The following is a 19,329-nucleotide window of genomic DNA, read 5'->3' as shown; positions in this document are numbered from 1 at the left end:
GGAGTAGCTGTGGATCCAGTCACTCTGCCCTGCCAGGCCTGTATTCACTCTCCTCCTGTGTCCTGCAGTGTCACACAGGGGTGCACACTGCTTTACCTCACTTCCACTCTGTTTACCAGCATAAGGGCCTTTTTCCCCCAACAAGAGAGGACTGTCTCCAACCAACAGCGGCATTTCATATGCTAGAAAAATCGTTCACTTTTTTGTGTGCTGTGACATTACTTTAACGGGCATGTATTGCTCTAAGAAAGTACATATTTTCCAAGCAGCAGGGCTGCTGGATTACCATTTTTTCTGGATTGTGATAAAGGGCTATTACCTCCTCATCTTTTGTCACAGATGTGTGCTTCTATAAACTACATTGTCATTAATGAACCATGTTGATCTGTTTATTATAGATAAAGATAAATTGTTGTTGTAGGTGTTGTAAGTATAGGTGCAGTAATAAATACTCCTATGTAGAGTAGGGTAAATTCTAGAGATGTCCTGAATTCTGAGAAACTTTCTAAAATTCTAGAATCATCCTAAAATCCTAGTAAATATCCTAAAATCCCAGAAATGTCCTTAAAACTTAGAAATGTCATAAAATCCCAGAAATGTCTTAAAATAAAAATGTCCTTAAATCCTATAATTGTCCTAAAATACTACAAATGTCTGAAAGTCCTAGAGATGTCCCAAAATCCCAGAAAGTGCTACAATTCCACAAGCATCCTGAAAACGCTGAAAAGTCCTAAAATCCAAGAAACAACCTAAAATCCTTGAAATGTCCTAAAAGCCTATAAACGTTTCAATTTCCTAGAAACTTCCTTAAACATGAGAAATGTCTTCAAATCCTAGAAACATCCTAAAATCCAAGAAATGTCCTAAAGTCTGAGAAACAACCTAAAATCCTAGAAATGTCCTAAAATCTGAGAAATGTTTTAAACATCTATAAGGCTTGCTGCAACTGGCCCCTTGTCTCCTGTCATTTTGTCCCCCAAGCAAAGCAGGTTGAGTATCCCTGCTCTCAAAGGTAAAAGACTGTGATTATATTATAATGTAGGTTGGTAATGTATGTATTCATTGCTCGTACTACAAAAAAGTGTTGATCTCATCGGGCTGTTCTTGATTAGTTATCTCAATCCTTACTGCCTGAGCAGTTTTTAATCACATGGAAACATAGTAAATAAGCACTACATATCAAAATCACTGTATTAAAACTCTTTTATGATATAGTTTAGCCCCTGCATAACAGCTTACAGATGCTGGTTGTCATAGTAATGCAGCACGCTTTTTGAGCTAGGTTTTTTCAGGTGTACAGCAGTCATAAACGATGGCCGTCAGAGGGAAACATGTAAACAGACATGCTGATACAGTTTAAGATGAGCACCAAACAGCTGCAGCCACACCGCACACTGAAACTGGTTGGCCTGCTGCTTCATACACATTTAGCATAGTTTTGGGGATAGCACATTCAGCGTATTATTGCTATTGCCAACATCATATATCCATCAGTTGATTTTTGCATTCCTATGATGATTTCCACACACATCCATTATTGAATTTAGACCTGTGTGAAAGCCATTTCTAGTAAGTCCTTATAATTTCCAATTTTTTTTGAGTCACTTGAATGCATCACCTGCTCTGGCATCTTAAGATCCTCTCATCAATGGCAGGTGTGTCACATTAGTGCAGCAGGGAAAAGGCCAAAAGGAAATGGTCTCAAGCTGCTTTTTTTTTGGTTAAATCTTTGTTTTATTGTTTCATGAACTTGTTTATTACCCCATTGATTTGAACTTTGTTTTCGTTTTTTTTTTTTTTTTTTTGACGCAACAATCGGTAAAATCAGTTTAGCCTCAGCCTGCAACTCAAACAAAACAGTGAGTTCAACCAAATACAGCAAGTTGTTCATATTTAGGTATCTATAGTAATAACCAATAGTTAAAAAAAAGACATCCTAGCCCCTCACCAAAAAAAAACAGCAAAAATTTTGTAAAAACTACCCAAATATAGGGAAAAAAAAAAGTCTTCAAAGGCTAAGTCCCCAACATCCTCAAACACTCGACACGCCCCTGGTTTTAATGAATTTCACTTTATTCCTCCAGTGTGTTTTATTTCATTGTGTTTTAAGTAGGGCTGCACCTAATGATTATTTTTTTATCAATTAATCTCCAGATTATTTTTTCTTTTATTGATCTAACTATTATTGTTTTGTTACTTGATTAATATAACAACAAATTTACCAAAAATTACATTTTAAAACTTATCATACACTGCAGGGCATTATTCCCCAACAAAAAATAGCCCAGTGTTAACTGGTAATCTGTGTTTTACTGTCTGATGTAAAGTCTCTCCAAAATATAATTAATGCAAGAGCTTGTTCCACTAAAGTAAAAGGAATGTAGTGCAATCTACATTTAGCAATCCAACAGCAAAATAAATAAAACAATGTAAAATTCACTTAACAAAACAGTCACTCTTTGTTACAGTAACAAACCTCAAATCTAGCAGTCCAACAAAACATCTTAAGTTAAATTAGTGCAATTTGAATAACACTCTTCCTGCATCAAAATAGTCCAGCCTTAACTGGGCCTTAAGGCATATCGCTGCCTGCTGATATTAGTGCTGTATTTTCATATTTTTAAGCACATATTCCACTCATTTATGAAGTTATACAAGCTCCTGCACAGCTGATGACCCCATCCTGTAAATGTTTCAAAATAAAATGAATTGTATCAGCAGAGACAGAGACACAGACAGATAGTTTTTGTTTTGAAAGAGAAGCCAATGCGTCGCCCCAGCCCTAGTTTTAAGCCCTCATTGTATTTACATTTTATCAAATAAAATAGAATATGTGGCAATTTCTTTTATGTGTTGACCTTGAACAGATGACTAAGAAATCTGGATTTAGTGGTTGACATGAGAATGAACTCAAAATTGCTAAGGAAAACATGGAGGTGTGTTAGAAAAAAAACAAACAAACATAAATATATTATGTTTACTTAGATATGTTATATATTGAGAGCTGGTTAAGAGTAAAAATGATTGAACCACTCAACACAGGGCTATGACTACGAAGTGGCACTCTCCCAAGCACACCTGGAGAACCATCAGTTGCAATCGCGGTGATGATGTTTTGACAGACAGCTGTGATTCAGAGGACGGGCAAGCTCTGATGACATCAACAGGAATGATGTCATCATGTGCATGAGTAATGGCACAGCAATCTACCTATTTTTAATGTTTTTTAAATCTTCCGTCGCCCCTAATGACCTTAGTTTTCACTTGCATGAGCAACTAAGTGAACAAGCAGGGAATGTATAATTCTAGTGGTGAAGGGTAAGGTTATCCAAATGTGTTTGTGTGTGTGTGTGTGTGCAGAGTTGTGCATCCATGGGTGTGCATCTCATATTCACACTTGAAAAGGATGTGCGGCGCAGTCACTGGGCTTGAAGTTGAGCAGAGCAAAGATTGTTTATGGACTGCCAAAAGTAATTAATCTCCCTCCTCTATAAAAATTAATCGGATTAAACGTTCTCGTGGCCCAGTGAATCTGTTGGACGCTGAATCTCTGGCTGCTCCTCTGTCCCGCTTCGTGCCCATAATGCCGGTCCTATAGGCCGGATTCACTGGCTTCAAGCACAACAATGAGCTGCACAATGACTCGTGAGTGTAATCACATTCTCCTGCTTGTCTGAATGCTTGTCTTTCACGGTGGGGAAAGAGCATTGGCTGCTTGACCAGTATCATATTCTGACCTTTGATAGAGATGCTGAAGCGCTGAGAGGGGTTTGTTGATTAGAGTTTCATCTGTGTGTCTCTGGCCGCGGGTGAAACACATGTTCACATGATGATTTGACCTTTGCAGCAGTATTCAGATGAGGATTCTGAATCCTCCTCTCCTCTCCTCATGTAAGTGGGTTATGGGTTAACATCCTAAAGAGGCTTACTCTGAAATATGCACTGGTTACTCTGGCTCCTGCATGCCTCATGCCTCCTAAGGTTCCAGCTCCTTTCTTCTGCTGACACCCACACACACAGAGTACATAACAAAGCCCTCGCACAGCTACAAATATGTGTTAGATTGTAAGACCTTGATATTATTTCTGATGTATTCGTCATGTCTGACTCAGACTTGGCTCAACCCTTTGAATTTACTAAAAGTTTATGCCCCCGTAGCAGCCCTAACACCGTCCACGCAGGACATGTAGCGTGAGCAGCGTGGTAGTAGAGTAAAGGCGGCAGATTCAGTCCGCCATCTGTCCACACAGGATGCAATCAGGCACATTTTTTAAACTCTACACATTTTGCTTTCATTTCAAAATAAGAGTGATCAGTCATGAGATAACGTCATTTTTGATTAACAAATCAGTCCTGGAACTGCCCTCAAACAGCCGTGTTAGCTGGGTGAGAATAAATAAGCGATGATGCTGCTAAGGCAGGCGTGGGAGGCACAATCACTAGTCACACTTGCGAAAATAATAAAGAATACTTTGAGGCATCTGTGTGGTGTTTTCAGGCATGAGACATAAGCTCCCAGTAAATGCTTTGTTCATTACAATCACTCCTTCAAGTTACAGCTGTATATTGTCGCTGATGGGTTGAAAACCTCATACATCCAAAATGGCTACTTTTCATGAAACACAAAAAAAAACCTTGTGTGTTTTTCTAGATAATTAAATCCATCAAATTTGGTGTGGGTCTTTATATATGGTTAAATACTTGCATATGTCATGATATTATTAATATTTTACCAAACTCAAGCTCAAATGGCACAATTTTTTTCACCAGCAAATATCGAGATACATCTTTAGTCCGTCATTTAGTAGAGCGGCCACATCTAAGGCAGTGCCTGCAGTGTACAATACGTTATAATCAACTTACAGGTTACAGAGTTTATTGCAGCTATGTGTGCACTCAGTTTTTCCTGTCACTGAGCCCAAATCTGTCTCTCTGTTAATCAGATCACAAATGAGACCAGAAATACCAGCCTGTTTTCATTCTGAAGTCATCACATACAGTAGCTTTTATAGTGCTTTCGGTGTACGATCCCAAAGCCAAAAGCCACCTTGAACTGCCGCTGGATGGTGTTGATGAAAATGTGGCCAGACAGAACTAGTCGCGATGTTATGATACCTCGGTGAATGTCCAGACGGCTCCTGCCGTGTTCGCACTGATACGTAAACAGGCGGCATCACTTGAGAATGTGGCTGGACAGAAACCTGTCATGACGGAATGAAACACGGCAGGACGGCTTTAAGTTGGAATGCTGCTGATAACAATAAGGAGAACGGGACACCTCAAGGGCAGGTGGAAGGGGCGGTCGATGGATCCAACAAACCCCAGACTTTTATGTAGAGTCTGGTGTTTGCTTCCCGTCTGAATGTGATGGGGGTTTTTTTCTATACCTTTTTATGTTCCTCCTCCCCCTAATCCTAACCTTCCGTGGCAGCATTTGTTGATGTCCTGGCATTGGGTGCCATGTGTTTGTTGCCGAAACATAACCAAGTGCAGTATAATCCCATAATGTGCTTGTGTTGATATCACGGTAGTGGGACATCAACGGCGGACGCAGAAAGATACCTAAAGAGTAATTTGTATACACGAAAGTCCACTGCAATATGTGTGCCAACTTGCAATGAGAACGTGTTGAGCTAGTGGACCCTGTGATCTAACCCCCTGCAGCTAGGATTTGCCAGGAAGAGAGCGGGCGGAGGTTGCGGTGACGGACAATCAGTACTGGATGTTGCATATTAATTTCAGATAGCGCAGCAGGGTGGTGGCCATTAGCATCATTAGCCTCATGGCTTTTTGAGTAAAGACTACACTGTATTTTTCAGATAATCAGCTGGTCTCTAGAAGTCTAACTAAATTGCCTAATCCCCGTTTACTATCAGCTCCAATGAAAATGAACAAAATGAACATAAATCAGTGAACAGGTTTATTTATGAGAACACACATCCCTCAAGTTTTAAACAGTGTAGCTGATGCTAAAAAAAGGAAAAGTGTCAATGATATGAGTCTTTGGTGGATGGTGCGTAAAATCCATTTTACATGAGCAACTGCTCTCTCAACACTATGGCACAGAGGAGCTCTATTACGGCACTTCACCGTCAACAGTTCCAGTTCCAGGTCCAATGAAGTCATTAGATTTAGTCACAAACACCTTTGATTGGTTAAGTATTTGTGAAACCCATAATTAAATGTAAATGGTGACAAATAGCATTAATTCAAAATTAAATAAAGTTATTCAATTCAGTTCTTTTGGTCTCAGTGTCCCGTCCCAAGTTTTTCAGTGGCCCCATCTGGCCACGCCAATGAAAAACATGTGAGGGCGCCACGGTAAACAGGATTATTTAAGCCTGGTGATGGCATATCAGCCTACATTTCTTAAGCCACGTTCGAGTAGCAGGGCAGCTTACAGATACACTACCACCATATCTGTTGCTTATAATAAGCCCTGCACATCCATGTTACACCCACACATGTGATTTCACTCCTGGCAGATTAGCTGTATTCTGTGGGCTGTGTGGGTGTGTAAAGGCTGGGCTGCTGTGACCTCTCCCTCACTGCCCTGTTAGTGTTGTTGCACTTGTTAGGACAAATTAAAAATGTATTACTCTTTCTAGTTAACAGAGTGAAACGATGTCCCGTTATCCCCAGTGTAGCCTCCCACTGCAACCTCACCTCTCAACCGACATAAGTGCTCAGGCAGGATGATTGAAAACACCTGCAAAGGTGTGCAGAACCTTTAAAGCTCATGTGTTAGCAAACAATTACTTTCTTGCACACCCTGCAGATACTGAGCGACATCAGGAGCAACATTTGGAGTTGTGTTCTGAGAAGTTGAGAAGTTGTCTCTCTGATATGATCTCCACCAAAATGTGTCTCTTTAGCTGCTAAATGTTCTACAAGGCTTTCTGCATGCTCCTCTGTCTTTTGCAGGTAGAATACTTTGGATTTATTCAAGCTTTTCTTTGCATGAGCCCAGTGGCAGCAAAGACGCAACCGTACAATGAATCTGCTGCAAAACCAGGAAGCCCAGGAGATATGTAAACCATAGGTGAATGGGAGGACAGAATATATAATGTGAAAATACTTGGGGGCCAGCTGCTCCTCATATCAAATAGGCAATTAGAAAATAATAACAATCACAAAACAAATGCAACCTTTTCAACTATGAGTGACGGGGTTTCCATTAAAGATTTGCACAAAACTTAAGCAACACTTTTGAAATGTCAATAAAACACAGTTGTAAGATAACTGCATTTCCATTAAATGATATATGAATTCTCCCTCGATGTTAAGTGGCATCTCCTCTCTCAAAAAAATTCCAAGAAGCAATGGATGTTTAAAACATTAGCAGGTTTATTTCTATTGGCGAGGCGACGTAGGCGTGTTATGCCAGCAATAATGGATAATGGCCCCTTATATGTGACAGCGGCCACTTATGAGGTCTTAATGGGAGGTGATAGTCCATGATTTCACAAAGGAATTGTGGATTCAAAACTTTCGGATAATGTGTTCAACTTTTGAAGAGTTATGTGATGCAATAACACCTCTTGTAGCTCCTGCTGCATCATGAGGGAGCCAGTTCCTAACGACAAGCACATAGCCATAGCATCATGTGACCTAGAAAAGCCAAAAAAGAGTGAAATATGGCTTTTTGGAATCACCTGAAATACCAATTTATTCAAACATAAACCTCCTTTGCAATAAATGGGAGTGTTTTTCAAAATTGACATGTTTCCATTAGGTGTATTTTATATTCGCAATTTCATATAGTTAGTTTTTGCATGCTGTGATTGGTATAAAGTAGGTTATTTGTTTGGTAGGAGCCCTGGTAAATCCTTCATCACCAGCTCTAAACACAAGCCCTGTGCAGATGGCTTTCATCTGCACAGGGCTTGTGTCTACAAAGATACTAACCAAATTATAGTGCCTTCCTTCACTTACTGTCAGTGCTGTGAGTGCATTCATTTCTGACTGGCAAAGCAAAGTGGAAATAAATTGTGTTTTGTTTTTCGGATTCTTGTTCCTTCCCTAGGCGCCTGCAGCTGACACGCCACAAACCATAAGGCACAATGTCGTACGGGTCCATTGACGGAGGCTCCTTTGGCAGTCGCAACCCATTTGGAGGTCCTACGAGGCAGGGCTACCAGCCAGTAGGTATGTAAGGACAATTATTGATTTCTTCATGATTTCATGAAAATGGAATTTCTGCTGCCCTTTAAAAGTTCCTACGCCATGTCTAGCATTTTATAATATCAAAAGGTTATCACTTTAAATTTGAGACACTGGCATAATTACCATAAACAAAAAAGACGATGTCAAGATGATTTTTCTTTACCATTCTCTGCAGTTGAATCAATTTTAGTGCCAAAGGTTTGTTAGACTGTGACAGAATGACTGGGAAATGTCCTTCTTTGTCACAAAATAGATCAATGATGGCTTCTTTGATTTCCCGTTACACACACACACCTTCATTAAAACCACACTCACTTTCCTTATCTTACGTCTTATCTTACGTCTGTCTCTATATCTTACGTTGTTCTTAAAGGACAGCCCCCTTGCATGTATCATGTAGAAGCCCCTGGTGCTCTCTGGCTGTCCGCTGGCGTACAATAACAACGCCACGGGTTCTGTCCGGTCGAGTTCTCACTTGACCCCCTCCAGCTACATTCCAGATGGATGCTGACATTTGGCGTCACGCTTTTACACTGAATGCACTTACAGAGCGGACGCATTTGACGATTTCAGAATGAGAACTGGCTAGATTATCTCTTAGTTATTACTGTTGGTACCTTCTGTGTGCCTGTATAAACAGCGTATATTTGACTACATGCATTAGACTGAGCCACGAATCACACTGGGAAAGTCCAAAGAGCTCAGTGCAGATCTGAGGAAGTGCATTATTTAGACAAGGAATTCATATCTCTGAGCAACTTCAAGTCCCAAGATCGTCAGTGCAAACAATTGTTTGCCAGTACAAAGTACTGGGAATAGTGATTACTGCCAAGGTTGCCAAGTTGACAGTTGTACTGTCTGAGGCTTTTGGAAGAGCAGAGTTTATCATCCTTGTTCAATGTACCGAGTCCACATCTTATTTAGTGAGTTATTACAAAAATGCAGTCAGAGAAAAGCGAATGAAATAAGAGGAGTTTTCTTTTAGGCCACATATACCCAAGAGTAAGTGCTGTGTAACCTCTTATTGCCTCATCACATCAAGGTGAACACCGTACTTTATATTTCTTTTGTTAAGATGAATCAAAAAACAAAATCACATCACCTCACATCACCTAAACATTAACGGCACATGACCATGGAGCTGCAGACTACTGTTCAAGACCAAAAAACAACAAAACCAATTGCTTTTTAGTGACTCACATATGTATTTCCAGTGTGTCTGTGTGTCTGTATGTCTGTGTTTTCTAGCAATCCGTCATTGTTTCTCCAGCGGGGATACTGACATGAAAAGTGGTTGTTTTTTACCAAGACATCACTGCATTTTCAGCCACAATGTCAGCTGGTATTTTAAGCATAAACGTGTTCTTCACCATTTTTGAGATGCAAAGTTTTAAAGTAACAGCTATATAATATTGTGAAAATGTAACATAGGTTCATTGCAAATTGTCATTGTACACATCAGTAAACATTTTCTTTGGCGACTGGCTTGAGGTGAGACATGTTAAACATTCTTCAGTTGAAAAATAAAAAAAGTAAATGTCAAAGAAAAACTTCCTGTATTGAACTTTTGCAGAAGCTTCATGTCATCAAAGCCTCCTCAGAGCAAAAACCAGCAGCACTCAAGTGTTATAAATATCAGTTGCATGTCAACACTGTAGCAGGAGTCACCCACTTACCTACTTATAAGCAGGTAATCAGAGTCAGGTGTTCAAGTCATCACAACACATTTATTATTCATAAAGAAATGAATAATTCAAGCAATCAACACTACATGTACATGAGTAAAAATACAAATACAATACAGCCGGGAAAAAAAACAGGCATAAAAGTACTGTACAAACCACTGATGTAGTTTTCTGTTTGTTAATGCATATAGTATGTATGAACTCCCCGTTTCTTCGACATTGTATATAATTACCTACAGTGTGTGTGTGTGTGTGTGTGTGTGTGTGTGTGTGTGTGCAGGCTCTTCTGCAGAGGTCACAGGTTTTCACAAGGGTTAAGCGGTGTGAAAAGGAGCTTCATTGGATGTGATCCTCTCACTGCTTTCATTAGCCTAGTAATGGGGGTAGGAGCACGACAGAGCCCCTGAGGCAAAACCTGTTCCCAGCCAAACTGAAGGTGTGTGTGTAAGCGTGTGTGTATGTGTTTGGAAGAGGAAGATTGACAGATGGAGAGAGACTCAGTGCACATAGAGTTCGAGTTGAATAGATTGCAAGGACAATGAACCAATGTTTTATGTTGCGGGCAGGACAAAGAGCCATTTGTACATCTTAAGAATACATGTGCTTTAATGAGAAACTTAAAAATCCCATCATTTTCTGGTACTGAAAACTCATAAAATCACTGAAATGACACACAATGGCCACCTCACCTCAAAATACTAAAAAATAATTCACTACATGCTTTCCAAATCATTTCAAAGGCTGTCTGCTGATCATAGAGCAGAATAATTTATGGCTTTTAGAGCCAATTCTTTGAGGCTTACACAGCCCTTTGAAGGATGTCGTAATAAAGTTTAATGAAATAACATGTTTTTTATATACACTGCACTGTCTGGTATATGTTTCATTGGTCATTATATATTTTGGGCAAACAAATACTAATATGACAATGTCATATTGTGTTTGAGACAGAAGTAATTTTGAGATCTAAATTGCAAAGAGACTCCAAGACAAGTACACAGACACAAAACTTAGACATATGATTGGCTCAAGTTAATATGGCAAATGTGACACCAAACAATCAATACCAGCAGACATTATCGGCCCATTAGCTCCTGTTAGCTTAAGTCTCTACCAGGGTAAGGGAAACATATGCTCTTTACCTTGCTATTTTTTTTTTTTTTTTTACCTTTTCTCTGTGTTTAAAAAAATAAATAAAAAAATAAAAAGGTTAGAAGCTGTACAGAAATTGAATGCATAAAGTGCTGGTGGAGATTTTCATCACAAATCTGACTCATTTCTACACTATGTAAACTGAAGAAATAGAGTTTACAAGCTTTGATTGTACTAAGCTGCAATACCTGTCTGGTGTTTAAACAGCTGTTGAAAAAACAATGATGGAGTTAACCAAATACATCCTCATTTGGTGGCTAAAAAGCCACTGGAAAAACAGTAAACAGTCACAAAAAGAAACCCTCGCCTCATGCTTTGCCATTGACAAAACAGCCACATGTCGCAAAAAACACCCATGTCATGTGCTAGAAACACCACTGAAAAAAAACAGCAATGTGTAGCTTAAAGACACCCATGGCTAAAATGCTCAACAAACAGTCAGTTACTAAACAAACACCCAAGCTGGGGCCTAACAAGCCGCTGGAAAGCCAGTGATTCGTAGGGTTAACACAGCCAAATTTGTTCTTTGTTGGTCTGCAATGGTCTGTAGCTTTACAGCTGTCTCATCTAGGTGACAAGGCATCCACTATCCTCCACCACCAGATGACAAAGTCAACTCATATACTGCGTCATTTTAGAAACATTGATATGAAATGTCTGAAATGTGTAGATGTAACAAATTCATGGTTTGCAGAAACATGGTCCGCTGCTAGTGTTGTTGTAAACTATTGAGTTTGTTAAAAAACAGAGGGCCCTGACGGTGTTTTTTTTAACTTTTTAAATAAATAGAAATTCAAATGCGCGCACAGCAATATTTCACTTCAAACCTGATTTCTTTTTAGTTTAGTCAGTATGATTCAAATTATGTTTCATAATTATTCTCAGTACCATGGAAAACATTTAATGAAAATACTAATTTGGTCATTGCTAACGTTTTTTGTAACCTAAAGTATCATCCAGCTTGAATCAAGGTAAAATTACCAGAGTTAAATACGTCAAACTTCATGAACATGTTGATTTTTATTGTTTACCACTGAAGTATTTGCTGAGAGTGTTTGAGCAGCAGTGTGTTTCAGGCAATCACAGCCTCAGTCAGCTCATGAAAAAGCTCAGATTACAGAGCAGAACATTTAGCATTGAGCTGTATGTAAAAGGCTTCGGGGCTTTTTTTTTTTTTCCTTCCGATGTTCCCTATTTGGCCAGTCAGCGCTATGTCATGTCTATATCTGTTTGCTTTGTACTGTGCATTCATAACTGTGTATACAGAAAGTATGTTCATACCAATCATGTCTGACACTGGAGGGGAGTCGCTGGCACAAGTCATTATGCTGCAATCCAAATACACAGCGACAGAGGAAGGGAGGATGTGTCAGAGAGAGAAAATAAACATCACATATGCTTTTTGTCTCTGGACTCCAGCATACTGTACTCATATGTGTGCCCTGAAATACTCTCTTTCACTCAGTCTGACAGTCAGCTCCTCTCTCCCAGTCTCCTCTATTGTGGGCCGACAGATGGGAGCCTCAGTCACCAGAAAGGGGGTCTTTGATCACAGTGAAGCCTGGGTACATTATGAGGGATATGGGTGGTGGTGGAGGGTGGGGGTGGGGAGGTGAAAGGGGGGGAGTAGAGCAGGAGCCTGTCAGATTTGCCGTCTGTTGCTCAGGCTGATCTGAAGGGGAGCTCAGGAAATGATCAAAGCCCAGGTTAAGTCTCTAATAGAGCTGTCTTTTAGGCTAATCTCTCTCCTCCCTCTCCCGGCAAAAGCTCTCAACCCTCCACCCTCCACTCTGAGAGGCAGCATGTCACTTCCTGCACAGCCGAGTGTCTCATTCAGGATGACAGGACAACAACGCTTTAAAATGAACACGTATTGATACACCATATGTTGTTTTTAATAAGTGCTGTATTGAAATTGTCAAGGTGAAAAACCTCACTTTTTTATGCTTGACAGTTCACACCAGTGGCCAGAGATGTCATAGTATGATAGTATTACCATACATATATATGTATATATATTTATATAACTATTATTACTATGTGTTTTTTTCTGATTTGCTTATACACCATAAAATGCCCTAAAGACTTAAAATCCAAAACCAATATGCCCACAGATGGATTACTGAATGGGCCTACTGTGCACAGGGCTAGGGGCTCAAGGTGTCAGGGGGGCACCCTGACCTTCACCTTTAAAATGACACTTTAACACATACTGACCAGGAACAGACATAAAATAAGACACCAAAAAACCACAAAGAGATGCAAAAAAATGCAAAGAGACACACAATGACTACAAAAATGAGTGAAACAACCACAAAGAGACACAAAACAACTACAAAGAGACACAAAACAATCACAAAGTGACACAAAATGACTACAAAGACACAAAACCACAAGCAGACACAAAACAAGAAAGTAATCAGCCAAATATTTTTGGGTTAATCCATTAATCATGTGGTGTATGAAAGGCAAATGATTGAATGAATGAATGAATAATTGTAATGAAATGAAATGCCAAAGGCAGAGCCCAAGGTGACATCTTGTTTTGACTGACCAAAAGTCCAAAACCCAAAGACCTTCAGCTGAGAATATGTAGCATTCTTTTCTTGAAAAAGGATTGAAACCTGCAATTAAAGTTGTTTTTTGGGACACTGCTGCATATATAAAAGGTGACTTTACAATCCGTTGTCATCGCTTTACAGCTTCCCATCCCTCCCTTACCTCTCATCACAGTTTAGGGAGTCATCAGAGTGCTGGGTGTTGGGCCTGACCCACGGACATGTCCACATTGTTAGCTCCCAGTGGTGAGCTCTCCGTGGACATAGCCCTGCTTATTAGGCTCGCATAAAGCACAAGGGTGGCCTGGGCGTGACAGGGCTGTGATGAGCACTCGCTCCTGCAGCTCCATGCACTGTTGATGGGCAGTAAGTGGCCAAAGTGGGCCTTGTGTGAGACGGCCACGCATGGATTAATGGACCAACCGAGATGCCATTGATCTCGAGTCCACCCCGCTGTGACCCTGAATCCTTATATGAGCACTTTTATTGACTTTGGCTCCACTGTGCCCTCTGCACCTCCTCTCTGAATGGCTCGGGAACTATTGATACCACTCGGTGGCAGCACACGTCATGCTTTGTGAATCAGATTGGTAGATTTTGGTTGTGAAATTGTTCATTTGTTATCTGGCAGTGGAAAGCTAGCTCTCTCTTACTGACACTCAAGAGAGTGTGGATTACTGGAAATTTCCTTCTTTTTTATACAAGTTATGTCATTTTGTTAGATGATAAAGGCAACAAAAGCACACTGCTTTTCTACACAGCTTGTATCTTTTTCTCTGTGCTGGAGTAATCACACAGCATCCATCAAAGTACAGTTAAATGTTTGACAAAGAATCACTGAAAACCTTAAATGCTGTGCTTAAAAAAAGATGAAAGTGCAGTTTCTTTCAGTGATCATAGCTTTTTTTTTTAAAAAAAAATTATGTATTTTGTGGTCTTGTACATGCATAGTCCCTAGAGTCCCTTACAGTAGGAGAATTCAGGCAGATTTAGAGCTTGCGCTGACTAAAAATCACAGAATTTTTTTCTACTGTAGTATTTTGCATAGTAATTAGATTTGATGGCATTTGGTGATAATTTTATTTTTTAATGAGCACAAAATCACTTAAACAGAGGTAGACAACTCAGTGAACCAGAACTTACAACAAATGAGAAGACCATACACAAAAAAAGAAGAAAACATCCTCACCCCTTTGTAAATTTCACAGCAGATACATGCATATGTATGATATCACATTATCATGGAAAATATATATTTATATATGTGTTCAGTTGTGTATCATTTTGAGTAATTGACAAACCCGGTTTTGAGAGGACCAGTGAAAATACATTTAGATTTTCATGGTTGCTGAATGTTTGAAGGTAAAAATAAAAAAAATAAAAAAAAAACCCACAAGGACCAGACCAAGTAATGCTCCTGATAGCATCTCAGTAACCAGAAGAAAATGTTGGTGTACATTTCTGTCAACTGTATACACATTAAAGTTGCAAGTTTCACACATATCATATCAACATTTCTGAAGTGATGTTGTATATGAGCAGACTCACATCAGGACCAGGACCTGAAGGGGATGGTAGGGCGGGGTACACCCTGGAACAGATCACAAGACTATCGCAGGGCCGTGGATTGATCATAAGTTGCAATATTTATTATTATACTTTTTACAGATCAACCTCCGAATTTAGCTTCACTCACCTCACTTTTAAGCACATGAATTAGACTGAACACAGCTACCAAAATAATGATTTTTCATCACCATGATTGCAGATATTGACATATATTACTTGATTGATACTCATGTTCTTAAAAAGCACATTATTTGTTATGAATACTCATTTAGGCTGAACCCTACTATAGACACAGCATACTGATTAATTTAGACATTCAGCCAACATTTGTCTAATCAAACTAGCGGCAGTATGTTTATCAGACCGGGCTTGGACCACACTAGCAATCTGAAGACACATGTTGCGTTTTCAGCATTTGATACATGGCCTTAAGATGGTAAAAATGATTCATTCCATTCACCCAACATTTTCTTTCAAAGCTACACACTGTATCTTGAGCCCTACTTATCACATCGCTTTAACATTTGCTGTGGATAATCATGGCCCATAAAGAATTTCAGATCATTTTACAGTAGTTAGCCCCTGTGCTTTCAGCTACTGTCAAACTTTAAACAATGATAATTATTGCTGTTTATTTATTTTGTTTATTCATTAATGTATTCATTTTTAAGGTCGGATCATTTACCAAAAATTTTGAAAATGTTTTGAAATATACAATAATTCATTGGATGAAACAACTCAATAATACAAACCAGTGAGTGAAAATAAGATAATTCATTGTAATTTATAAACAAATTTTGATGAGTCTTGATCTGTAACATAGTTTCTTTTAACATTCTGTCAGTAGCATATACTGAGCTGACCTCACCCCCCTGTGAAAATAAAGATTCAGTTACTCAGAAAATCAAACAGCTGTTTTTTTGTGTGTAAACATAAAACTTGTGATAAAAAAAAATCACTTTGAACTGAGATACTGCATGATAAAACAGAGCAAAGACCTAAAACAAAGAGTCAGAGTTTTAAATCCATATAAAGTGTTAGAGTTGTGCCCGACTAAGTTGCTGACCTTAAAGAATTTATTATATCGAATGTATTTTTATCTTTTGCAGAGGAGTTTTCCTCTAGCTCTCATAATAGCTTCATTTCACTTACATGCAGCTTAAATTGTTTTATGGAAAGGTCATGTTTTGTATCATATTCTGCACTGAACATTTAATTATTTTTAAATGCCCACGGTACAGAGACAGGGCCACAAAATGATTACACTGACATATGACAGCATCATTACAGTGAGGATCAGGTTATGACAGAAAGCACATGTTATCAATGAAAAATAATCCCTTGGTCTGTGTGCGACAGCGTTAATTACTTTCTTTTTCTGTTCATTAAGAGTCACGAGTTACTAAAATTCCAAGTTTGTGCTCAGGTTGTCCAGACTTTGATTATTCTTGACTTTGTGTTCACATAATTGGTGCATTTTCTAAATGTTAAAGCTAGATCAATTTGATGACTTAATGTTTGTCTTTGCAAATCTTTCCCCGCACTTCCTGTAAATTGTCCATCTCCCACTGAGCTGAAGAATGAGGAAAAATTACGAAGAAGCTTTCATCAAAGAAAGAAAAATATTCGGCCAAATTGCACCATATGAACAGTATGGTGTCAGTCAGACCAACACCAAGCTTTTCATGGTAATGATTTCATGTTGCTCTGCATTTTCTGCATGTTTCCGGCTACAAGTGACATGATAGCACAGCAAACAGAGCCGAATGCCCTCAGACGGCTGCATGTGGGGGTGATGCTGTACAGTGTGTGTGTGTGTGTGTGTGTGTGTGTGTGTGTGTGTGTGTGAGACCCATGGTGTGTATGTACGCCTCCTCCCACTGATGCTTTTTGAATTTCTGTGTTCTCGAAGCTTGATTTAGTTGTGCCTAAAATACCCATGTCGATGAGGATGTTGCTGTACTTGTACTGTAGCATCATGGATGTTCTAACTTACAGAAACCTAATGTATATTCACATCTGGTTTTATATGGCTTCAGTCATAGCATATCAACAATGACAACCTCCTTAAATCTATATTTAAGTTTGTAGTTTGACAGCAACAACCAAAAAATCTGCCTCTGTTAATCATACAGTCATGTTATTTTGTTTCATTTGATGCTGACATGAGGTATATCAGCATGTTTTCATTCATCAAATACTGCTGCTTTGTCACTGATATCGGCGTCATACACTGACTCCAAAGCCCCCCTTTCACAGTCGCACGATATACCACCTGGCAGAATCAGTGTTATGATAGACTGCCAGTTGACTGGATGTGGCAGCATGATACGCAGACAGGCAGCGTCAATTCATAACATAGCCAAATAACAGCTGTTGTAGCATTATGATACACCACTGGACAGTATTAGTTGGAAATGCTTGTTACTTCATTTACTACCTTCTACCAACAGTAATTCCTTACACTACTTGTTATATTACTTTTCCATTAAACCCTACAAAATTGATAGGCTTACTGCTTTCAGACTTCGCAAGGTATTCATGTTGTTGTGCGTAGTAGGTGTTTAGGGAAGTCTGGGGTCATGTTTTTCTACTGTGAAAAGAATCTTGGTACCACTGCCTGGAATGTTATCGTCGTCTTTCCTCCAGACAATGTCAAAGTATTAGGGAAATTTTCAGGCGCTGAATGCAAGCATTTCCAAGCTAGCTTGCTGCTTGATGACATGTATTTGTGACGATATTGAAGACATCTGAGAATGTGATTGATTTTTGGATTGGTGGGGTGTGCGACGAATTATTGGTTTAGGGAGAAACTGTCAAGTCAATACTGACATTTTGTCAGTAAAACGTTACACTATTAATACTTAATAAGTAATATTATCACCTTAACACCTTGGAGTAGTAATATTACTGCCCCAATTTGGAGTATTTATCGGTCTAATGGCTTCTGGAATCAAAATCAACTTGCATCTATTCGTTTTACAACACATTTCTAGTGGCATCATATTAAAGTAGTCATTAAGACATCCATAGGGTCAGTGATAAACTAATATGCCTTTTTGGGAATGTCCATTAAAGTGTGCAAGAGGTCTGTGTTAAGGCCATAACTTTAGAGCTGTGGTTAACAACACCTTGCTTTTTTACCTTTAAACAAAGAGATGGAAACCAGAAAATAACTGAAAACGTTATCATACTCTTCAGTTAAAGAGGTTTCAAATGTTGTCAATATTCTCTTATCTAATTAAAAGGAGTTTAGTTTATGCGGCTGCTTAGATAAGCTTATGTTACAGACCGGGTAGGTATATTGATCAAACCCTACTGAGAACACAAATCAAAGCTTGTCGGCTCCACCTGCAGTGCCAGCTGTTGGGATCAGGCTAAGTTCATATTCCCTCAGTGGCTAAATTGCAGATTTTGGGGGAAGAGTAAAATCTGTCCCTCCTCACCGAGGAGAGACAGCCACTGACCTCAGGCATAATGAGATGGGAGCTCTTGATTAAGTTCCTCTCTGATTTGAGAGTATAATTGAACATGTTGCAGATAGCACATTTGTGCTATCTACAAGCGACTCCACGAGGGCGTGATGGTAATTCATCCCCAGCATGCTCAGGACTCTCACTCATTACAGTTGGAGAAATCAGGGCACTTGCTATTGATTATTCAAAGCTTAAAAGGGAGAAAAAGAAAATCAACCACACGGCCAAAGTGATCATCATCCATAATCAGCTCACTGAAGTTTATCATTAGCAGCTGGGGATATGCAAAGTGAGACCGTGGCCTACAGCTTTCCTTGTTGCCTAATTCCCTTCACACACTTGCTCTTATTTTGACATCTATGACACTGTATGTAGACCTAGTATTGAAAACTCCAAATCATCGATATATCAAGCAATGCAAATATCTCTCTCTGTGCATTCCCATATTGGTTGAGGCTCAGTCTTTGATAATGTATACCATTTGATGCACATATTGCTGGTAGGTTAAGATATGTCAAAGGTAAATTTTCTTACACATACATAATCTAGCATTGTCACAGTAATACATCCAATTAAAATATAATAGGAAAAATAAATAAATAAAAGAAGTTGGTGAGAATCAAAAATTTGATTGAACCTCAAACAGTTTTAGTTACAGTAACAGTAATGTTATACAGTTAGCGACTTTGACACAGTAATTTTCCAGTTCCATACATTTTATCT

At 39.1% G+C, this 19,329-nt stretch overlaps 1 protein-coding gene across 1 annotated transcript in view; it reads left to right on the top strand.

The window, feature by feature from the left end:
• The window catches only part of tsnare1 (T-SNARE Domain Containing 1), a 201,540-nt gene that overhangs the window by 41,497 nt on the left and 140,714 nt on the right, over positions 1–19,329 (top strand). Inside the window, exon 2 of the mRNA XM_042490496.2 lies at positions 8,027–8,148. Coding sequence (XP_042346430.1) covers positions 8,064–8,148 — 85 coding nt within the window. The 5' untranslated portion in view covers positions 8,027–8,063. The remainder of the gene's footprint in view (positions 1–8,026; positions 8,149–19,329) is intronic.

Source organism: Plectropomus leopardus, chromosome 11, assembly GCF_026936395.1.
Source record: "Plectropomus leopardus strain MGB_pleo_1.0 chromosome 11, ASM2693639v1, whole genome shotgun sequence".
In the NCBI taxonomy this organism is placed as follows: domain Eukaryota; kingdom Metazoa; phylum Chordata; class Actinopteri; order Perciformes; family Serranidae; genus Plectropomus; species Plectropomus leopardus.
Note: the sequence above shows the minus strand (reverse complement) of the source record. Positions and strands in the feature narration are given on the sequence as shown.